This window comes from Sphaeramia orbicularis, chromosome 10, assembly GCF_902148855.1.
Source record: "Sphaeramia orbicularis chromosome 10, fSphaOr1.1, whole genome shotgun sequence".
NCBI classification, from domain to species: Eukaryota; Metazoa; Chordata; class Actinopteri; order Kurtiformes; family Apogonidae; genus Sphaeramia; species Sphaeramia orbicularis.
This window is the reverse complement of record NC_043966.1, coordinates 29,224,712-29,247,025: the sequence shown is the minus strand read 5'-3', so window position 1 is coordinate 29,247,025 and position 22,314 is coordinate 29,224,712. Positions and strand designations below refer to the sequence as shown.

Here is a 22,314-nt window from a genome sequence, read left to right as displayed (position 1 = left end):
ATATTTTGGGGGGAATTTTTAATGCTGTGCATGATATTCCCACCCATTTTTTTTTTTTTTTTTTTTTATTTTAATAAATAGATATTGTGCTTTATTACAGCTATGTAAAAAAAGCTTTTAGAAAGGAACCTTAGAGGATTGCAATGCTATAAAATTTTCAGTTTCATAGTTTTATGGTATCATGGTTTATAGCGTTACACAATTATTATTTATCAAGTACAATGATCCTCAATTCTATATTTTGATTGAAACGTTAAGCCATTTCAGTGGAAGCATTTGTAAAATAAGAAAAAAGTACTAGGTGTAAATCAAACTACAATTTCAATGACATGAATGGGAAAGAAAATATTGAGATTTCTGTGTCCAGTTATATTTTTGGAAGCAAATACATGGTATGATAACCCTTTGCGTTTTATATCAGAGCATACCTTGAAATGGTATACCACTACACCTTAGACCTTACCATAGGTGGTGTATTTTTCAGTTTTTTCCACTAACGTGAACAACTGTGAGACATAATTATGAAGATGTATGGTGTTCATTTACTGATGCCATTCTCTGTCTGTGCTCCTCTTTCTGATTTGTCTCGGTCTCTCACAGATGCGGAGTTGGCTGACCGGAGAAACGCTAATCGGTTGAGTGGCAGCTGGAACGGTTTTTCTGCAGCATCTGGAAAAATGCCACCCTCTGCTCTCACCAATAAAACTCCACCTTCTAAAGTCAAAAAGGAAGTGGAGGTGCTTAAAAGTCCAGCAAATCAGCTTACAAACCAACAGCCCAGTCCACTAAAGCCATCTCAGAAACCTGAAATTAAGGTCAAACCTCCACTAGCGCCTAAGCCCCAGTTGCCCCCCAAACCTCAGCACAATCCTCAAAAGTCACCCCAGCATGGGCGATCATATGCACACTGTAATGGTGATGCCTCTGGACGCCTCTCTTCTGAACTCCTAGAGATGGAGCCAGACACCATGGAGTTTAAGTCTGTTACATCTGGAGCAGGTGGGCTGCCTATATCGTCACCTCTGATCACAGCAGTACGGTGCAGCCAGCAGCCACTATCCATTACCACACTTCAACCTGAGGAAACCACAAAACGCAGTCTCACACAGGAGAATGGACTGCATGTTAGTTATAAAGAAAAAACGTACATTTCTGACTCAAAGGACACATCTAAAGTTGAAGAAAAAACCAATGGAAGTGTCTTGCCCACAAAGAAGCCACCAAATCTACCCTCTATTCCCCGGTCTAATTCAGGTACAAAGCTAGCTCCACCTCCAGTACCCCCGAAACCCACCTCTAGCAATCTGCACCCCTTATCACTACCTGCTAGCTCTCCTGTGTCCCCCACTGACCCAAACAAAGGGATTTTTAAGGATAGTGTTAGTCCGCCAAATGGGATCCACCCTTGGAGCACCCGCAATGGTAGCATCCAGTCAGGACCTAGGAGGGTTTCTTTAAGCCATGAGAGCCTGTCACCCAAAAACTCAGATGCACCCCTCACCCTTACCACCTCTCTCACTTCAACCAACTCCAAGGGTGTTGCAGGCCTTGATATTAGAGAACCGGGAAGGTCTGGGTCAGGATCAGACCTGAGAACCAGCTCCTCTAGTCTGGGAGGCAGACTGCCAGCTTCTGCCTTGAGAGGGAAGATCCAGGCTCTACCGTGGTACATGACCCGCTCTCAAGAAATCCTAGGGACTCTGGATTATCCCTCCACCAGCTCAATCAATGGAGACACATCTGGCTTTGGTTCTGGTTTGTCAGTAGCTAGCGGTTTGTCAGACCTAAACAAGACCCCTGTTAAGGAAAAAGACACTGTGGCCTCAAAATCAGGAGTGAAAGGGAATATTTTAGATGAAGGCGCTGAAGTTGTCATAGCCACTATCAAAGAGGCCCAGGAGCTGACCTCACACATGAAAAAGGCCAATGGGACAAATGGGTCACACCCTAATCTAAATTTTAAAGAAAACAGTGTTCTCCGTGGCAGTGTCTCTTCAGAGCAGCCTCAGTCACGGCCACACTCAGCTGTGGGCTCGGGGGTGTTTCCAACATGCAAATAGGAGGTGACTCACCAACCTCCTCACTCGCCGACAGCACTCCACCACAGCAGCATCGAGAGTCCTGTGGCTGCCGCACTGTTTATGCCAACTGTTTCAGCGGAGACACAGAGGATGGTGTCAGCTTTGATGAGGAGCTTACGGTTTATGAGTTCTCTCGTCGCACGCGGCCAAAACCCAAACCCGTAGCTGTTCCCTCTCCTACAACACCCTCTCCAAACCCCAACATCCTGTCTCTACTGAGGGACAATCCTCGCCCTCTGTCTACTTTCTCTACTGCCTCCTCCGACTTCAGCCCCCTTGTTTCATGTCCAGTCTCCCCCACAACCTCACTTGGTGGTCCACTTCGCTCTCTTACCAATAAGAATTACGGTGGGCTGAAGGGAGGTTTTGCTTCCTTACGTCAAGATATAGATCAGCTTCTGTTGGTCTTAGAGAGGGGATCACTTGACCAACAACAAACACTGAGCCAAGAAACAAAGCAGGGTGACAAAGACACAAAAGTGGAGCCTGACCTAAACCACAATGGAAGTGAAGGCAGTACCAACACAGCTCTAAGCCCAAACTGTATCGGGATGAGTCCTGCTACCATGACGGAGGCGGAAAGGAGCCTCCTCCAGGCTGAGGCACGACGATTGGCATCTGGGTGTCAGCGAGCCACACGGGTGGGCTGGGCTCCTGACGAAGCACTACGTTCATTGTCCAACAGCTTCAGCGCTTTGGTTCAATTATCAGCTGCCTGCCTGCGAACAAACCCCTGCCCTGGCTGTAATGTCTGCCACAATGCAAGTATGGTCCACAGGGATGATGATGACGATGACAACCAAGAGCCTATGGACAAGCTAAAGGAGATAGTGGGTCTGTACCGGGAGTTTGTTGGGGCTGTTGAGACAGCTGGAACTGGTTCTAAAAGTGTGGGACTGACTGCATCGGGACAGAGCCAAGGGGAGAGTGATGGCGTAAGGTTACTGGCCAAACAATGTACTGTACTCATCTCTTCTGTATTCGCACTCACCCAGCTTTTCCGGACACGCACACTAGACACTTCAGACACACCTGGCCCCGTACCTCTAAACTTCTGAGCCGAAACCCTTTTCACCCATCATATCCCACTGACTCTCGAGGTAAGACAAGAGGAAACAGCACAGAGTGATCTGGTGTGTAACCCCTGTGTTCTTGTACAGTAAGTGCCATGCACACCACAGCACATGGACATAAAGCTACACTGCAGACACACACATAAAAAATACACACACTGACAACCACTAAATGAAGAGGAAATGTCATTAGTTGACCTCTTCTCAGACGCATATGGACTATGCATTTGTACATATGAATTTTATAATTATCTTATAATTCTCTTATTTTATGATACAATATGTGTATGTAAGGATGAATTACCCATGTATGTATTTATGTATTTATTTTTACAATATTTGCACCATGGTCTGTGATGTGCAGGTCTCTGGTGGGAAAAAACTACGGATGTCACTGGAATTTTTATTTTTCTTTCTCTTTAAGACAGTATTATGTTATCTTTTGCTGCTTTAACATTTTCTCCACTCTGCAAGGTGTAATCTGTAAATTGTCATTTTTCAAGTATAATATTACAATACAATTTACTGACAAAATAGAGAAAATATACTTTATCACACTTGCAAAAAAACCAACAATAATTCACAGATTTGTTTTATATGTGCAGGGATCACAATTTTTAAGGATTTAGTTTTTCATTGATACAGTTACATATATAATGGGATACAAAATTATACCATTACCAAGCAGGGAGAGCACTTTTGACTGTTACAGATTGCACCTTTTTATGAGACACTATCCTTGTGTAAAGTGTTTTTTCTACCCCTTCCCTGGTCCCGACTGACTTTGAGTGAATGCTTCTTTAACGTATTCCCATAACCCAAATGTATGCAGTATTATTAACAGTAATCTAGTTTTCATCCAAAGGACATTACATACAATATATATTTTCTGGGAATGTGTGGGTGGGGGTCTAGGAAACAAAACAGGGGGTCATATTTATGTAGTTAAAGGTTTTTGACTAGGCACACAGGCGACTGTTATATTCTGTCCAGATGTAGCAAAGATCCAAAGTCTTAAAACACTGAGCCACAACTGTTCCCCACAACGGTTTCCTCTTTGTACACACCACTTTAATAATAACATACTGACTGACAGATGGACTGACTGCTGTATGCTGGGGTCAGAACTGTAGATATACATAAAATCTCTGTGTCCTACTCTGTCTCTACCTTAGTTTATGCCTATGCAAACATAAACTCCTCACCCCTCCACATACTGTACTCTTGTTTTACTGCGCTAACATTAAAAACAACAATAGCTGCATTATGTTTGTCTGAATATAATGGATGCTTTCTTTGTTTGGAATGTTGGCCTTTGTCTTGATTTAAAAAAAAAAAATGCATTATGGATTGCAACATTCTGCAACGTTGCATGGCATTAGCATACAGTATGTCAATGTGAAGACTCCTGTCTATACTGATGTCTGTGAATTGTCAGTAAAAGGATTACATTGCTCAATCAGTTTGCTGATGTACAGTGTTCACTAATCAGCTCGTTCATATCACAAGATACCAGCTCATTTGATGAGCCATCTGATCTGGAGGATTTACTTAAGACACCTACAACAACAGGAAGGCAATTAAGCCAAATCAGTCAGCAACTGCTTATTCAAATATGATAAGGGGATTAGCTTGAATTAAGATGGCTAAGTGTTCAGAGACAGCTGGAGAGGATCTAGATGGTGAAAAGGGAATTGAATCTTCCAAACAGATGACTAGGAAAAGTTTTGCCAAGGTGGTTCTCAAAAAAAGAGGTCAGGCAGGTTTGTTGTATGTGACTTAAGAGCTTCCACTTGTCATGGAAGTCATGTCCAGTAGCTGTCTCCATCTCAACTCTAACAACAAGGCATAACTCTCAGGAGCATCTTTAGTTATGTAGCAGGCCTAAACAGTGAGCAGAGCCTGTGTCACTTCTCTGTTTTTGATCTGTATGGTCAAACTGTAACAACAACTGCATTTCATAACCAAGACGATGTTGTATTTCTACATAAGCCGTCACTTTTCCATATCCACGTACAATAAAGTCAACGTACCAAGAAATGTAATGTTTGGGAATAAATTACACATTGACCTAAACACTGCTGGATGTCTGGGTTTTTGGATATTTGCCTACAGACCATCTACATTTCAAGTCTTACAAGGTAAACAGTGAGGCTATTTATTTGATCTCAAAAAGCTAACACTGAGAGGTACCCTTCTGATCTTTCTCTCAATACAGGGGTGAGTATTAGAATTAGAAACAGCACAGATAAAGAAGCTTACCCTCAGCTGCCTCACAGGCTCTCTGTTTGCACCATCTTTGTACTAACACTGTTAATGAGGATTAATGTGGGATTTTTTCCGAGCATTTAGTCACTGAACTGCAGTGCTGAGGCCTCCTTTCTCTCCTGCTGATGTTTCTAAATTATGTACAGACTCAGTTGAACCAATTTCCTTACTCCATTCTGTGATTAAAATGAATTCTTAAATAATGAACTTGAATTTAAAATAAAAAGATGTTCATAAACAACACTTTTGCAGGGTGAAGAGGCTTTGTAACTACAGCAGTACAACCATCCCTGATCCAAAGTCCTCATGTCAGATTGCCCTTAATCTGATCATTATCTGCAGTCTGACAGAGTCATCTAGAAAGTCGTACTCCTGTGTCACACAAACAAAATGTGGTGACAGAACCACTTTGAGAATTATTAATTCTGTAACAAATATAAAGTTGACAGAAGCTGTTAAAACTACATTGTGCACTCCATATTTCACTATGATCCCAGTGTCTCTTCAACATAACAACAATGTATCGCTGTAATGTTAAAGCTGTTTGTGTGATTTATAACTAAGTAGGGATTATAGTTAATGTTTAGGAAAGGGCTGGTTAAGTAAATACATGTTTTTCAGTGTGACTAAGAGGAAGGAGGAGCAGCACAGAGGTCATACAGAAGCCATCCAGTTTCCTGATTCACGAGTGCAAGCTTACAAAAAACACAAAGGAATGTATATAATTAAATCAGATTTCTTAAGGTAAATTAAACCCCATTCCTCTGGGAAAAACAATTTTGCCCCACAAACATCCAGAGACAAACTCATTGTTAACTTTTTAATGTACTGTCAACATTACAATGACTTGCTTTTATTAATTCAACACTTTGTGATTTGGTGACTTGTGCCTTAGGGTAAATGGTGATTACAAAGACCATCGTTTGATATCAGCAAGGGTGCCCCAGTTTCCAAAATCCAATTAAATCCAAAGTCCATCTTCTCCTAAAAAATAAAAAGGAAACGTAAAGAAAATCCTGAAAAGCCCAGATCAAACACAGGGTACTGTGGGCTATCCAAGTGAAGAGTTCAAGAAATAGGCCAAGTCATCCACTTACATGGCAGCTTGAGCTTTTTGTGCCACTGAACATTACCCTCTGCCCGTCTTCTCTCAGCACCATTACTGTTCAGTCTCACTCCAAGTGTCAGCTCAGTGAGAGCAGTGTGCCTTCCCTCTTCAGACCATCATGGCCAGCAATAGCTGCTGAATGGTGACTGCATCTACTCAAGCTTGAAATCTGAGCCCATTATGTCAACAGATGTTACAGACAGCGAGGAGCGCAAGCGTGAGGAGAGCTATAAAAGAGTGAGCAGGACATGGATATATTTATGATACAAATGACAGAGAGGTTCATACAAACGAAAAAAACCTTGGGGTGAACTTTGTTTTATAGTCTATGAACAGTTCATAATGAAATAATAAACGAAAAAAGCTTATTTGAAACTCCAAAGATTTGTTAAAAATCTTAAACATTTTCTGTTTTTTAAAACAGGATTTAGATTAAATATCTTTTCATAGTTCCATTATAAAAAAAGACAAGTCATCTGGGTGTTACTGTACATTTTTACTGATATGTACATCAATGGGCACCTGTCAAAGCTCAAAAGAAGATATTTTGCCAACACCACTTTAGAGTGAATTCAAGATAAACGATGAAAGACAAAACATATCAGTATCTGATTTGGTGACTGATGAATCGTGTGATAGGAGATACACGTCAGAGCCATTGTTGTTTTTGATCTCATCAATATATATATAAAGCAGTGGAAGAAGTGGAAATGGAGCATTAAACAGAAAAAAAATGGCCAGCCGTCAAGTTTATTACTTTTTTTGACAACATTTTTAGGGCATTTCAGTGGTCAAATGCACAAAAGTGGTAAGTGGCAGAAAACATCTTCACAACGGAAGTAGCCAAACAAACAAGTAGATACTGGCTACAAAGCACCACAGCACATACAATGAAACAGTTTCTCCTGCAAAACACTTAATCCAGTCAAGCTTCTCTACTTGAGACTTTGGGGGAAAAAAAAAAAGTACTGGAGCTCAATTTGCTCCACAAATATTATAGGAGCAAACAAGGGCAAATCAACCAAGCTTTTTATAGGCTAAAGTGTATCTAGTTTTAAGATTTTGACAACAGTTAATAGTCACAATGGCAGGTTATCTCACACTGATTGTTGGCCCCATCAGTAGTGCAACTTCGCTGCTCGCTCTCTCTCTCTCGTTATTTCCCACAAACCAACATTTCATTTTAATAAACTGGCTCTAGCTCATCATACAGGCCTTTTCCCTTTAAATACTTTCTCTTTACATTTGTATTGTTTCTCCTCTATCCCCTGCTCAAATTAACTTCAGCAGGTACTCATAGGTGGCATTAATGATCCCCCAGGAGAGCAGTGAACGGTGGTAGTTGAGATGGGCTCCTCGGAAAAGCTTAGGTACACTGCCGCCTCTCTCTCTCCACACTGTTAGCAGCACCTGCCTCCATGGCTGGAAAGGTCCACCAACCTGAGACTGAGTGCGAGATTTTACCACATTTAAGGGATAAAACATAATGCCAAGGAAGGCACCCAACACCCCTCCGCATACAAAATCGTTTACCAAGTGACCCTCCCAGCTCTTAGCTTCTGGAAGATGCTCCTTTATGGGACCACGGAGACCGAAGAAGAGCACATTGCTTGGACCGTTACGGAGGAGTATGGGTACAAGGCCACGGTACCACTCTCTCATACCATACTCAGCTTTAAGTGTCCGGAAGGTGTGGAGTGTGTTGTTAAAGCGCTGTTGGTGCCGATGATCTTGTAGAAGTGTCTGCACACGCTCAAATGGTGTCAGGACAGCTTCAGCAGTTCCTGCCAAAGCTGCGGCAAAGCTTCGAGTGACAAGGTCTGGGACACCGCTACCAATAAACTGGTTTAGTAAGACTCTAGAGAAGTCCTCATAAAGGCCAAACATCATGCCCACTGTGAAGCTTTTCTGGAGCAGAGGGGGCAATAGGCCACGGTACAGATTGCTCAGGCCATCCCTCCGGATCTGCCGTGCCGCCTCAGTCATCATCACACCATGCAGCTGCTGGCGGAACAGAATCTTTTGCAATGGGAAAGTCACACAAATATTAGTAAGAGCCGCAACAGAGCCACAGAAATAGTGCCTCCCATCTGACCCCAGCCTTGCACTGAGAGCCCCAGGAGGTAGCCGAGCGCTGCCTCCTTTAGTCAGGGCGGCCTGTGACTGAGGTGTCCGGGCTGACTCCGTGTCCATAGTGCTAACAGCCATGGGGGGAGGGGTCAGTTCACCACAACCTGTTTCTCCAGCATCACATCAGCACTGCACTCAGCACTATGCACCTGTGAGAGAGAGAGAATGTTTCAGATAAACTGCTAAAACAACATGTCTATACTGAAAAGTCTTGCTGAGTACCTGTACCCACACAAAAATATTTTCATTTATCAGCAAACATACTCTTAAAAATCCAATTTGCAGGTGAGGCTCCGGATTTAAAATTCCACGTTTCCTAAAGCACGTAGTGCTGAACTCTGTCCAAGGCCACTAGCCATCATATTGTACAACCATACTGCCACTGATAAGCGCTATTACACAACAGACTGAAAACTGAGAAAGTAAGGCATGGGTTAAGACAGTACAATTACAAATGGTCAACGACACTGCGCTTTTAACTGAACTACATTGTGTACACTGAGTACAGTTACCTGATACAAAAAACAAGAGTTTGATGAAGTTTTTGAGCATCAAAAGAAGCTTCATCTTAGTCTTAGTTTAACAAAACTGCTGGAAGGACAAAAATCTTAAAAAATTAACTGTTCAGTAAATAAAGCAAGTTAAAAAGTTGTCTAAATATAGACCAAGGAGGTCATGGTGATGATAGAACTGTAAGGTCACAGCCAAAATATACCCACTCAAGTCCTTACAAATGTTGCCAAGTCACTTTTACTAAAAAGGATAGCCACTGATACTGAATATATCTCACATATCCAAAGTAATATATACAGTTGGAAAAAATTATTAGACCATCAAAAGTTATCAAAAACAATGGTTATGCAATCAAGTACTAACTCCTGTGTGTATCATGTGACTAAAACAGACAGAAAATAAAACATGTAATGCCTTAAAGCACTGTTTTTGTCAGTACAATGCCATAGCTATTGATGTAAGAACTGAAGTGATTTTGGTTATTATCAAGAAAACATGGAAAATGGTTAGATATCAGCTCTTTAATTAAACTCTTATGAGCTATCTTCATTTTTTATTATATGTGTCCACACAAATGTACCTTTAGTTGTACCAGGCATTAAAATGAACAAGAAACTGAAGAAAACAAGGGTGGTCTAATATTTTTTTCCGCGATTGTAGGCCTATATTTTCCTGCCTCTTTACATATTACTAGATTGCATATTATATGTCGTAAGTCTTCAAAACTCAACAAATAATATTTTTCCTCTTCACTCGTCAATTACCTGAAGCTGTAACAACTAAAAGTCATGACTGGTTAGCTTTCCCATTCAACATACACGTTAGAAAGAGATGATGCAATGTAATAGTGTTCAGTTTCGAACAATACCAAGGAGAAACAGACTTCTGCCATTACAAAAACCTTTCACGTTAAGACATCATTCCAATATTTTTTCTGTAGTTCTGTTGTACAAGACCTCCGATTGCTCTGTACTTACTTCAGCTACGTCGTGTCTGAAAACAGTAAGTAAACACGTTACCAATAACAGATTACGTTATTAAGAACGTAAATAAAAACCTTGCTATAATAACGCAGGTTTTAGGACCGACAAGTCAAATAACTTACTACACAATTCTGATTATTTGCTAAAGCAATGCCCTTCAACGAACACGCCCTCCGTGTCCATGTAACTTCCGCACTAACTCACTCGTCGTGTCATGCCTGTTGCGCTGGCATAGTGACAGGGCTTAAATGTAAAGTCTATCAAGTCAAGTTTTGACTGCTACCGGAATTTTATACAAGTTGTCATGAAATCAAAATCACAACGTATCAAAACAGCAACTATACATTTTGTTGCGTCAGTTGCATCGAGTTTGGTGAATTTAGGCTGGTTAACTGCTACTTACATATGCATGTGTATACACTGATTTTGAAATTAAGTATAAATAGAGGCCTGATATTTGATTAAAAGAATAGCATTACAACCAGGAAGGGCGCAAGTTATTGCTCAAACTGAACGAATAGCTTGGAGACCGAAGGGCTAGCATGCATAACTCGCTGCTAGCTGCAACCATTGCTAGTTACACCCAAATGTAAGCGTGTTCGACAACTCCGCAAACAAATTAAATATATCACGGTAATAGGAAAAGGACTGACACGAAAACAGGGTAGGAGATTAACAAGGTTGGTACACTAGGTTACAGAGAAACACTCTGCCTAGCATGCTAAGTGGCTAACATTCGAGTCGTAACGGACAAGCGGTGGATGATTGGTCGGAGACACTGTTGAGAGGCAAAAGAGCACCGTACAGTTTTGTTCACACCACTGTCGGTCTCTTGAATTGGTATTTACCTGCCGCGTACACCAGTCGCAGTCTTCTGCCTTGACAGGTACAGTGCAGCTTTTTTGTAAGGGAATTAGGCCACTATACCAGGTCGTGTCTGCAGCCCCAGTCGCAGCAGGTGACCCCTACACCACTGTCGGCGCCTGCGCAGAACTGTACATCTGAGAGTAAGGATTGGTTTGAAATGACTTCAATGCGTTTCTTTCGCGTTTTCTGTATCGTGACATACGCAGATTCACTGGTACTTCAAGTAGGTAGAGTACTCCTAATGTCTATCACGAAACAAACGTGAACAAGTAACTATTTTGAATCGTTTTGATGCAACTAGCTAAATGATTTGGAGGGTAAGCCGTAAAACAGAGCGTAGTGTCAATTTTGCGACGTTGGTGACGTCATCGAAGTGCGAGCGGATATGTCGGTAAATAATGGTTTAGCTAGCTTCTGCTGGTAATTTCAATGGAAGCTTTGGATGTTTTTTTTTCTCTCTGCGTTGTTTGAAATGGTAAGATATTAGAACGTGGTTGTGTTTTGGAAAAATGGCCTTTTAAATTAGATGTTGCTCTTTGATTTATCCGTACGTCTCACAAAAGAGCTCACTTTAGCTTAACGGTAGCTGCACTTTAACGGCATTGAGGTGCATGGAAGACAATTATATGCAATAAAATACTCAGTTTGGGGTGCATGGGTACTTACATTTAACGTCAGGGACTGAGAGCTCAATTCATTTGAAATGTCAGCGCAAAAAGACTGTGAATTTTTGGTGAAAAGAGCCCGGGAGTTGGTCTCTGAAGATCCCTGTGCGGCTAAAGCGTGGCTAATAACGGCCAGAACCCTGTACCCTGCAGACTTCAACATCCAGGTAACAATAAACCCTTTCACACTATGGACTAGAATTATTTGAATTTCTCTGAATGTGTGTCCTTCATGAACACGTTGATTCTCTGTTAAAAGTTGGCATGGATGATTTGTTGTTACAGTATGAGATGTACATAATTGAACGGAATGCTGAAAGGACAGCTTCTGCAGGTAGACTGCTGTATGATATGTGAGTTGAAAGATACTCTCTTTATTTATCAGTATATGTGTTTATGCTTAACCAGGATTTTAGAACTAACAATGATTTGTGCACCTTTTAGGTTTATAAACTTTCCTGATCAACCTATAGTTTGGAGGGAAATCAGTGTCATCACAGCTGCATTACGGAGTGACTCCCAAGACAAGCATGCACAGTTCCTAAGAGGTGAGGGCAGTACACAGGTTGATTCTATCAGCCTTGTGCTGTAATGAGTGACTGTATTGTTAATATATTTGATTGGTCTTTGTTTTGTGTACTGTGGATAAGTAACAAGTATTATTTTGTTGTGTGTACATATTTTTTTGTCATGCAGGCCTTTTTGAGACACTGCCTGGACGTGTGCAATGTGAGATGCTCCTAAAAGCCACAGAGCAGTGTTTTAACACACTGGAGAAAGCAGAGATGCTTCTACTCCTATTAAAGCGTTTCCCAGAGTCTGTTGTCCAACATGGGGTGTGTAATAAAATCATTATAAGGTTTTAACCTTGCATAAATGATACTCAACAGTCATGAGTAACAGCCTTCTGTATGTTCAGGTAAATCTTGGAGAGACGTTGTTGGAGGCGGAGGAGTCAGAAAATGTAGAGACTCCTGTCAACTGCTTCAGAAAACTCTTTGGTAGGGAAACACTTCTGTTATATTGTATTGGCTTTGATTCATCTATGGAACCTACTTGCTGCATGACTGTCATAGTAATTATAATTTTTACTACTACAGTGTGTGATGTCCTCCCCTTGGTTATAAACAACATGGACATGCGTTTGCCAACTAGCTTAATGCAAAAGTACATGTTAAAGGCAGCTGAATTCTACATTGGTTACGTTACCCGGGGACCTTCACCTGATATACAGATACCGGGTAAAGTTGCACTCTATATGTGCTATTCTTGTTTTCCTTGTGTAAGATTTTTGAGTCAATGGCTTTTCTGATATTTGTCTCTGTGACATATTTTTGATTTTTTCCTATTCCTAAGGCTCTCAAGAAGGAGGATCTCTGAAGTCCCCCACTGTGTCTCGTGGGTCCCAACGTTATGTGATAGATGGCCTTTCAGAAAAATCATCAGTTGTAGCTGAACCATGGGAGAGACTGTTAGACATCCTTTCTGTGGTTGGAGCACGCTGCGAGTGGCAGGGGGACATGGGCCAGAGGTACTCTCTTTTCAGGATTGTTTTCTGTTAATGTGCATAATGTGTGTACTCAACACAATGTGTCTCATTGTCTGATTGCAGTAAATCCCCTCGTAATGACTCTTTAGAGACTGAAAACACTAAAACCATTTGGTTAGTCCACTTAAACCTGCAACATCCTACATATTATAGTGCCCAGTCAGTGATTTTTTTTTTTTTGACATTCAGCCCATTTCAGAAAAATATGATATAGATATATTGATAAGATACGGGGTGGGGAAGCAAAATTTACAATGAACATTTAGTTGTTTTTTCTCAGCAGGCACTACGTCAGTTGTTTTGAAACCAAACATATATTGATGCCATAACCATACCTAACACTATTATCCATACCTTTTCAGAAACTTTTGCCCATATGAGTAATCAGGAAAGCAAACGTCAAAGAGTGTGTGATTTGCTGAATGCACTCGTCACACCAAAGGAGATTTAAAAAATAGTTGGAGTGTCCATAAAGACTGTTTATAATGTAAAGAAGAGAATGACTATGAGCAAAACTATTACGAGAAAGTCTGGAAGATACTATTAAAGAAGAATGGGAGAAGTTGTCACCCGAATATTTGAGGAACACTTGCGCAAGTTTCAGGAAGCTTGTGAAGGCAGTTATTGAGAAAGGAGGAGGACACATAGAATAAAAACATTTTCTATTATGTCAATTTTCTTGTGGCAAATAAATTCTCATGACTTTCAATAAACTAATTGGTCATACACTGTCTTTCAATCCCTGCCTCAAAATATTGTAAATTTTGCTTCCCCACCCTGTACAGTGTATATCTGCATTCCGACAAATAAATCAAGATATAAATTTCTATCCATATTGCCTATTCCTAGTTGTGTTTGTGCATTTTATACATTAGGAGTTATGTGGACATGTTGCTGAGAGTAAAGGAGCTGTGCCGCTATTTGCCTGGTCTGGAAGGGGACACCAGGTTGCGGTGCTGTAGTCAGGTGGTCATCTGTGCTGCACTCGTGCTCTTCCGCAGTGCCTTCCTCTATGTCTCAGCTGTACAACCTGCACTGTTCCAGGGTCAGTCTCTATGCATGCATGCATGTGTACTATCAGATTTTAAAGGATTATTTTGGTTATATTTATGTGCATCCTTTTTATTTATTTTTGGCAGGTGTAAATACGCTGAGCTCAGGGCCGTGGATCCTCGTAGAAGATTTGAGCTCGGTGTATAGTGATGTAGACATGGAACGAGGAGCACTGAAACATGCACATAAGAAACGCAAACTGGCGGATGGGAGAGAGAAGACAGTGGTGAGGACAGATCAGACATCACTTACCTTTTCTATGTGATTTTTGAAAACACTGATTGATCTGTCTGTGTGTGTCTTTCTAGAGCTCAGATGATGAGGAAGGGTTAGGAAAGGGTCGCGGGAGACACATTTTAGTTAACAAAACTGAGATGCCTGGCTGGTCAGAGACCCTGGAGAGCTTCCGCACAGCGAGGGAGAGCTGGGACCTCCTTCACTCTCACGATGGCCTGGAAAGTGGTAAGCACCTCTTGTGTTTGTAGAAGATTTTGATTTACCCATACAAACAAGATTTATTTATTTCATCAGTGTAACACAATAGACATCGACAATCAAATTTCAAGTCATACATATGTGTCATTCTGTCTTTTATAAAACATTTTAATTTTCCTTGTTGATGAATAACATGTAGGCCTAATCACGTGAATGTCTGCATCTTTAACAGAGTTTAAGAAGATCTGTGCGTCATGGAAGACAGATAGTTGGCTGTGGTTCAGAATATTCCTCACTGATATGATAATATACCAGGTAAGAAACCATTAGTGTTCTTTTTTTTCTTATGAAAAAGTACATTTTACTTTCTATACTTATCTGTGCTGTTTGTTAGTGGCAGTTGTTTATACTGTTTTCTGTTATCTTTATGATTGATTATACTTAATTGTATTAAGTGCGCCTGCAGCAACAACTTAGTCAGCAATCAGTATAATTTTTTATATGAAAGAAGTAGGATAAGAATCATTATAAAACTATTTTAGGCATGAAATTGAGGGATAATAATTGTAAATGATTTAATATTTACATGTGTCTAAAAACTGTATTTAAATTTTGTTCTACATTATTTAACTTTTAATGGAATGACATGTCAGTGACTGCTGAATTTTAAGCTGAATCTAAGTGTGTGTATATGTGGCTATCAGGGACAATACCGTAAAGCCTTGTCCAGTCTGCATCAGATGGCTGCAGTGCAGCAGCCTCAGCCTGGGCAGCAGAGCCCCACAGCTCAGTCCAGTCTGGAGCATCACAGAGCCCTCATACAGCAGGCCTCCTGCCACTATGCACTGGGAGAGTACAGGGTAAGTGCACAAACACACTTAACAACAGCCTTTGGCTTTAGAATGTTACAACAAAGAGATATAGTGTTTGATTCTAAGTTTGTCTAAGTTGAAGGATTTTTAATTTTTAAAGAGGTAAATGTAATGAGCATGTAATTACAAAAATCTAAATAAATTCTTCCAAAAATGAATCTATAGCATCAGGTGACCGAAAGGGGGCATCATAATGTAGATGTCTTTTTACAGTTTTTGCACATCAGTAAACAATGTGTCATTGCTTTTGTCACAAGAGTCTGTAGCATTAAATGGATAAAATATCGATAGTTTCACATGACATGTTTGTAATCTGACTGAAGGCACTGATGACAAATACTGGAAACAAGCAGCATTTCATAGAATTTTGTACTATAGATTGGTGCAAGTGTGTTATTATAACTGTTAGATGTTTAATTTAGGTATTTTATGTGTGTGTTCGTCAGATGGCCTGTGAGAAGCTGCTTGATGTTGTAGGTGGGCTGGTGCCACCCAATCTAGAACTAATAAAACCCCCAGAGGATCAGGGGAGAGTCAAAACCAAAACAAGGAAAGGTAAGTATTTTCTGCTTTTATAATACACCTGTCATATGCTAATTCTGGTTTCTGAACAGCTTTAACCACTTTTATAAGTAAAAAAAATAAAATGTCAGAGCATTTCTGTCTTCTCTTGTTATCAGGTAACGACTTGAGATTGCTTCCCTGCACCAGCAAAGCTGTGTTACCTTTTTGTCTCCAGCTGATGCTGGCCTGTTTTAAGGTATTCTATCTCCTGAAATCTGTGACTTTGTAAATGTTGGACCTGTTATGAAAAACAACATTTGTGCCAAATTAATCCTCTGGAGACTCATGAGACATAAAAATCAATCCAACATTTTTTTTTTTTCTTTTTTGCCCAATCAGCTACGTGCCTTTGCAGACAATCATGATGACCTGTCACTTGGCCATGTGGTGGTTCTCCTGCAGTATGACTGGCCACAGGGTGAAATGCTCTTCCTAAAGGCAGTGGATAAAATCTGTCAGCAGGGCAGTTTCCAGTATGAGAATTTCTTCAACTATGTCACCAGTATCCTTCCAACCCTACAACAAAAAATATGTAATAATGTATGCTTCTCTACGCAGCTATACACCTGCAGATATAGTACAAGGGATAAAATCCTCTGTTCTCTGTTTGTGAATGTTTGATTCCTTAATCTCATACTGTCTGTCAGACATTGACATGCTGGAGGAGTTTGCCTATCTGCGTACACCAGAAGGGGGAAGGATTCAGTTGGAGCTGCTCCCCAATCAAGGGATGCTGATCAAGTAAGCCCCTCCCCTCATGAATCTTTTCAGTTGGCATCATGACTCTGCACACTCCCGTTCTGTTTGTGTATTTTGATATAGAACGATGCTATTGATTGATGATCTAAGTAGACATGGCCTGTGGGGAAAAACTTACTTTGAACTGAAAAGGCTTTTTGGAGCGGGCATTAAAAAGAGAAGGGGTTTCATGGTTCAAAACAAAACCTAACCTCCTCCATTCTTTGATGTAGAAGTTAATACACTTGAATGCACCCTCACTGACTGAGAGTTGTTGAATGTTGCTGTCCCTCAGGAACCCTAGTCCCGCCCTGGGGGTGGAGTTAAATACCCTTCTGCTACAAGGGGTGCAGACGATGGAAAGGTACCCCAGGCCCCTCCTCCCACAGCCCCCCCACCCCCCACCCCCCATCCCCTCTCCCCACACCAGTCACCTTTCCTCCATTCCCAACTTCAAGCCTTGTCATCCCCCCAGTTTTGGTTTGGGCCTGTCATTTTACATCAAGAGTTAGTCATGCTTTGATTTCTTGTCGGGTTTGTTTATTTGAGCCATTGCTCGTCTTTCTGTGGACATCACTGTTGTTGTAATTTGATGATGATGTTGTGCAGTCAGTTTAGTTTCTTGCCTCTTCATGACACTTGGTCTCATTTCATTTGTTACCTTGTTTCATCTAGTTTTTATGATGATGCAACTTTTGTTGTGTAACCTTCATTGGCTGATCTATGTGTTTAATGAAAGTTTCCATGATTTCAGATCAATGTCTGTATCACATACTGTACAGTAGGCCACTGTAAAAAGTCTGTCTCTGAAACACATTTGATTTCACTGTATGTTTGTAACAATTTTTTTTTCTGACTAAACTTTATGTGTTCGTTTATTATGCTTTTTACTCTTGCAGACACCACACAGTGACTCGAGGAATCACCAAAGGAGTGAAGGAAGATTTTCGTTTGGCCATGGAGAGGCAGGTGTCCCGTTGTGGAGAAAACCTGCTCAGTGTGCTCCACCGTTTCTGCATCAACGAGAAAATCATAATCATCCAGTCTCTACCCTGACAACTGTCCTGTAACTTCCAAAGTTTTTGATGAATTATGTTTCAGACAAAGTTTTAATCCGGTTGCACTTGATTTTCAGATTGCATCAGCTTCAAAAAAACATCACAGGACTCACCCGTTAACCATGAACTTTTAAGAAAAGACCTCCATGCAGGTTTCAAAGTACATGTGTAGTTTTATTTTGGTACAAATGATTTTGTAAAACAAGCAACATGTATAACATTCAATTTCTTTCCTAATGTTGTGACACTTTGTGAGAGTCATCATTTTACAAAAGTATGAACTGCTTTTTTGATATTGTGAGTAAACATTGTCTTTCTTACAAGCAAATAATTAGTTTATATACATTCATTAAATGTGAACTGTATAGTTTAAAACATTTGATTTACGATTCGTGGTCAGATTGTGTTCCTTTTTTCCAACCCTCCCTCTGTCCCTTTGAGATTCTTTACACTTCGTCTTTTTTCTTCTTCCTCTCAGTTAATCAACCAGCTCTGGTACTGGTGCATTTGGCAGATCTGTCTGAAGAGCCGCTCTGAGGTTGGCCCAGAACAGTCTGTGCTTGGCTCTGTCCTGGGGCCACTCCAAGTATGTGTGCCTACTCATCATGGTCTTCAGTTGGTAGTATTTGGATGGAATCAGATATTGAGGCAGTGGCTCAAGCAGTACAAGAACAACGCTGTCTGAACCCCGAGCAAGCCGTTGGTGGCTGGCAAAGTACAGCTCATAATGACACCAGTCGCTCTTGACAAAATGAGCAGAAAGCACAAACACAGAGCGTCTACTTCTCTCCACACAGCTGATGATGTTCTGTATAATTGTCTTTCCTGGCAAAAAGTGATTCTCATGATGGCAGATTCTGAGCCCTCCTGCTTGGCCTTCGAGGTTTGGAAGTAGGAAGTTATGCACCCAGTCAGCATTATGTTGACTGAAAGAAACAAAAGCATGAAACTCAACACCCACCAAGTCTTCTGGTCGAATGTGTCGTGTTTTTGCACGATGTTTAGCTCTGGTCCATTGCCATATCATGCCCATGTACCATGGACCATCTAGATAGTGGCACAGAGACACAGTTACAATAATAACCAACACTGTTGGGCACAGGATTGTTGCAGCTAAAAGCCCAACATTGCATGAGACCTCTGGGATTGAAATGTCTTTCAAGGTGGAGTTTCTGCAGTTCTCTGGGTAATTGCAGTAATAGTGTGATGGCCAGCTCATCAGTTCAATTCCTGTGGGACTGTGTATTTCAGAGCGAATGCCGAGAATTATGAAATCTCTCAGAGCACAAGTACATGTGAAAGGGTTGTGACTGACATCCAGGGTTTTCAAGTGGCGGCAGCTCTCCAACTTGTTGACAGATGGAGCATGAAGAGAGTTTGACCTGAGTAGAAGCTCATTCAGTATGGGGAAACCATTACACACTGGCAGGTCCCGCAGCCTGTTGGAATTAAGGTTTAGCGATGAAAGGTTTTTCAGTTTCATGACTGATGGTGGGATCACAGATATGTGGTTGTTTTGGAGGTTCAAAATCTTTGTTCCCTTTGGGAGACATTTAAAAACAGAGTCAGTCAGGCTATTGGATGAAAGGGTCATATTGGTGATGTTTGGTGGCCAGACACACTCTACCAGTCCATCATAAACAAGAGAGTTGAGACCGAGGTCTAGATTCTGCAGGGACCTCATGTATTGGAGACGTCTGCTGAGCAACTGAAGGCTCTTAAGGTTGTTACCTACCAGAGTCAATGTCAACACACTGTCCAAATTCTCACATTCAAGAGTCTTTTGCTGCTCCACTCTGGAGAAGATGGTGTCAGAGAGAGCACAATAGGAGAAATTAAGATGGCGAATTGGACTTTGTGATTTAGGGCATGTCATGTGTATAATTGAAGTCTCCACGATTGCCAAACTCTCCACTGGCATGTTGATAAAAAAGTTGTAAACTGCCTCCTGTGAAAAAAAGAAAGACGCCACAATGGCTCTTCTGGCTGTGAAGGATTTCATCTTAGATGTTCTGATGACATCAGTATCGTTTCGAGGCAAATTGGTCATGACAACATCAGAGGCAGATAGATGAGTAACAGAGCTTTGCAGAACCACATTCACATAGTGAGTTAGGTCTTTCCACTTGATGAGTATGTTGCTGAGATAAAGATGTGATGTGCGGGTTTTCTTTCTCTGACTCAGTAATGTACTTAGATCCGTGTAGCCATCTGTCAAATTCGTCAGCTCCACCTCATCAAAGAGTGACAGGGCATCAGAAATCAGATTGTTATTGATTTTTTGATTTTTAAGGAAGCATATCTGAAACCTTAGTGCATGAACATCTGTCAGACTTCCTGTTTCATATTTAAATTCATTGTTAAGGGAAAAGGTCAGTGTCCATAGCTTCACTCCTGTAATTTGCTTAAAATCACCCATACTGATGTTTGTTGCTCCGACTGCCAATCTTTTCAGTTTAACCAGGGTACTGAACTCGCGCCCAAGTGTCATTTTGACAAATCGGTTGTGGGCCAAATTTAAATTTACAAGGTTTCCCGTATGAGTCAGGTACTGCTGACCCAGGAGGTTTTCCAGATTGTTGTGGGACAAGTCCAGATCCTTCAGTAGCGGTGTGTTGAGAAATGTCAAAGGGTCAATGATCTCTAAAGCATTCCATGACATGTTGAGAAACTTAAGGAGTGTGGTTTTTTTAAAGTCTCCACGATGAAGTTGTTGAATGTGGTTGCATGAAAGGTCTAAAAACTCAACTGTCTGTGGCAGGTCTTTTGGGACAGAGGAAAGATTTTTAGATGAGAGCACGACAATGTTGTCCAGAGTTAGAACATCCTGCTGAAGTCCCACCAACATGACTGCTGCCCAGATGACTGTAACAGCCCTCATAGTTTTTCTGAGTAAAAGTAAGAAGAAAAAAACAGCACTCACTTATTTTGCAGATACCATTTCACGTTGAAAATAAATAGCTGTTCCTGTTATGCATCCACACATGCCACAACTAAGAGGAAATGCATTACTTTTTATTTTAACTGTGATTTTAAAGCTTCTTTTTAATAAAATGTGTTGATGTATGTTTATTTTTGACCAGAAAGCTCATTTTCAACAGGCTACACAGGTAAAATTAAATTTAGAAGAAAACAAATCTGATGAAGTACATGTAAAATCATAAATAATATGTACAATACAAAAAAGAGTTTTACAAACCTGTATGATGGTAGATGTATTTTCCAATGAAGTGCTGTTTCTTAATGAAATTTTAATTGATTGATGTTCTGCAGTCCCTCCTTTTGATTTATAGTAGCAAAGTACTCAAATTTTGCAGGGTTTGTAAAATACTGCATTTGCAGATCTTCAAAATATAGAAACGTGGAAAAATAAATGCATTTCAGATCCTTAGAGAAACATGAAAAATGTATGCAAAAACAAAAAAAGAAAATGTTAAAAATGGTACACTAGCGCAAGCAAATGCGTATCATAAAATTCTCTTCTCTGTAGACAGTGGACCAGTTTTAGTTCTGGTGTTTCTGTAAAATAACTTCTGTTACTGTTAGACTAAACTAAAACACTGAGTGGAAAAGGAGAAGTGAAATCAAATCTCTTTTTTTCTGTCACGTGCATCCTCCTTTTACTTCCCATTTACCTACAGATCAGAATTATAAGCTCTGCCACTTGATATCTCAAAGGATGTGACTGGTCACCAACATATTAATCTACTAGCCAACAATTTTTCTTTACACCTGTTTACACCAGAAAATGTCCAACAATGAAATTGAGTCAGTCTGGGCAAATATCCAATTTACTTTATGCCTTGAGGTGGAGTTTGTTCTGGGCAACAATGCTGTTTACTCAAGATAGAATGAGGATGAGAAACGGGCTCTTAACCTGTTTTATTGTGAAACGGTGCCTTGTCTTAATCAAAGACAAGCCTGCTAACAGACAGATGGACACACACTCACACACACACTTCCCAGCAGTGTTTTCAGTCCAGCAGCATGGCTGTTTCATTGGATCAGTGGCTGTTACTCATGCGGAAATTGATTTAGGTCATATGAGGTGGTGTCACTGGCGTGGTTTGATCAAAACCTGGAAGAATACTGTAGACGTGCTCACCTACTTGTCAACAGTCCTTTTTGTAAGCTTATTTCTTTCATGTCTAATGAATATACCTGATATGTAGCACTCATATAAACTGAAACTAAACTTTAAAATATTTATCAGAATAAAATATAAAAGGAAATGTTTTAATTGTTTCATTTTAAAGGATAGGTTTCTTAAATATGATTTGCATCTGGATGTACTCCAGAAACAGTGGGAACAAATTGTCAGTTGTGGAGCTCAGATCAGAGTACAAGCTAATTATTG

At 40.6% G+C, this 22,314-nt stretch overlaps 4 protein-coding genes across 6 annotated transcripts in view; 2 read left to right on the top strand and 2 right to left on the bottom strand.

The window, feature by feature from the left end:
* Positions 1-5,230, top strand: part of frmpd1b (FERM and PDZ domain containing 1b) — a 29,238-nt gene extending 24,008 nt beyond the window's left edge. The window contains 2 exon segments of the mRNA XM_030145605.1: positions 601-2,025; positions 2,028-5,230. Of these exon segments, the coding sequence (XP_030001465.1) occupies positions 601-2,025; positions 2,028-3,139 (2,537 nt within the window). The 3' untranslated portion in view covers positions 3,140-5,230.
* Positions 5,231-6,228: 998 nt separating this feature from the next.
* On the bottom strand, positions 6,229-11,143 carry slc25a51b (solute carrier family 25 member 51b). Of its 2 annotated transcripts, none has more exons than XM_030145610.1 (2): positions 11,005-11,143; positions 6,229-8,809 (listed from the first exon to the last, which is right to left on the bottom strand). In XM_030145610.1, the coding sequence occupies exon 2, from the start codon at positions 8,736-8,738 to the stop codon at positions 7,803-7,805; it is 936 nt and encodes a 311-aa protein (XP_030001470.1). In that variant the 5' UTR covers positions 8,739-8,809; positions 11,005-11,143; the 3' UTR covers positions 6,229-7,802. The 2 variants fall into 2 exon arrangements, with proteins under 2 accessions (XP_030001470.1, XP_030001471.1); XM_030145611.1 differs by lacking the exon at positions 11,005-11,143 and adding an exon at positions 10,151-10,337.
* A 262-nt stretch (positions 11,144-11,405) lies between these two features.
* Positions 11,406-18,340, top strand: ints10 (integrator complex subunit 10). Of its 2 annotated transcripts, XM_030145607.1 has the most exons (18): positions 11,406-11,855; positions 11,974-12,041; positions 12,133-12,236; positions 12,385-12,524; positions 12,608-12,689; positions 12,789-12,929; positions 13,045-13,219; positions 14,113-14,282; positions 14,377-14,516; positions 14,599-14,752; positions 14,958-15,040; positions 15,430-15,585; positions 16,044-16,152; positions 16,278-16,357; positions 16,501-16,663; positions 16,809-16,902; positions 17,195-17,263; positions 17,799-18,340. In XM_030145607.1, the coding sequence occupies exons 1-18, from the start codon at positions 11,727-11,729 to the stop codon at positions 17,953-17,955; spliced, it is 2,214 nt and encodes a 737-aa protein (XP_030001467.1). In that variant the 5' UTR covers positions 11,406-11,726; the 3' UTR covers positions 17,956-18,340. The 2 variants fall into 2 exon arrangements, with proteins under 2 accessions (XP_030001467.1, XP_030001468.1); XM_030145608.1 differs by lacking the exon at positions 17,195-17,263 and having other exon boundaries at positions 11,407-11,855.
* A 69-nt stretch (positions 18,341-18,409) lies between these two features.
* tlr1 (toll-like receptor 1) lies at positions 18,410-22,277 on the bottom strand. The gene is made up of 2 exons (XM_030145606.1): positions 21,157-22,277; positions 18,410-20,845 (listed from the first exon to the last, which is right to left on the bottom strand). The coding sequence occupies exon 2, from the start codon at positions 20,836-20,838 to the stop codon at positions 18,436-18,438; it is 2,403 nt and encodes an 800-aa protein (XP_030001466.1). The 5' UTR covers positions 20,839-20,845; positions 21,157-22,277; the 3' UTR covers positions 18,410-18,435.
* Positions 22,278-22,314: the final 37 nt, after the last annotated feature.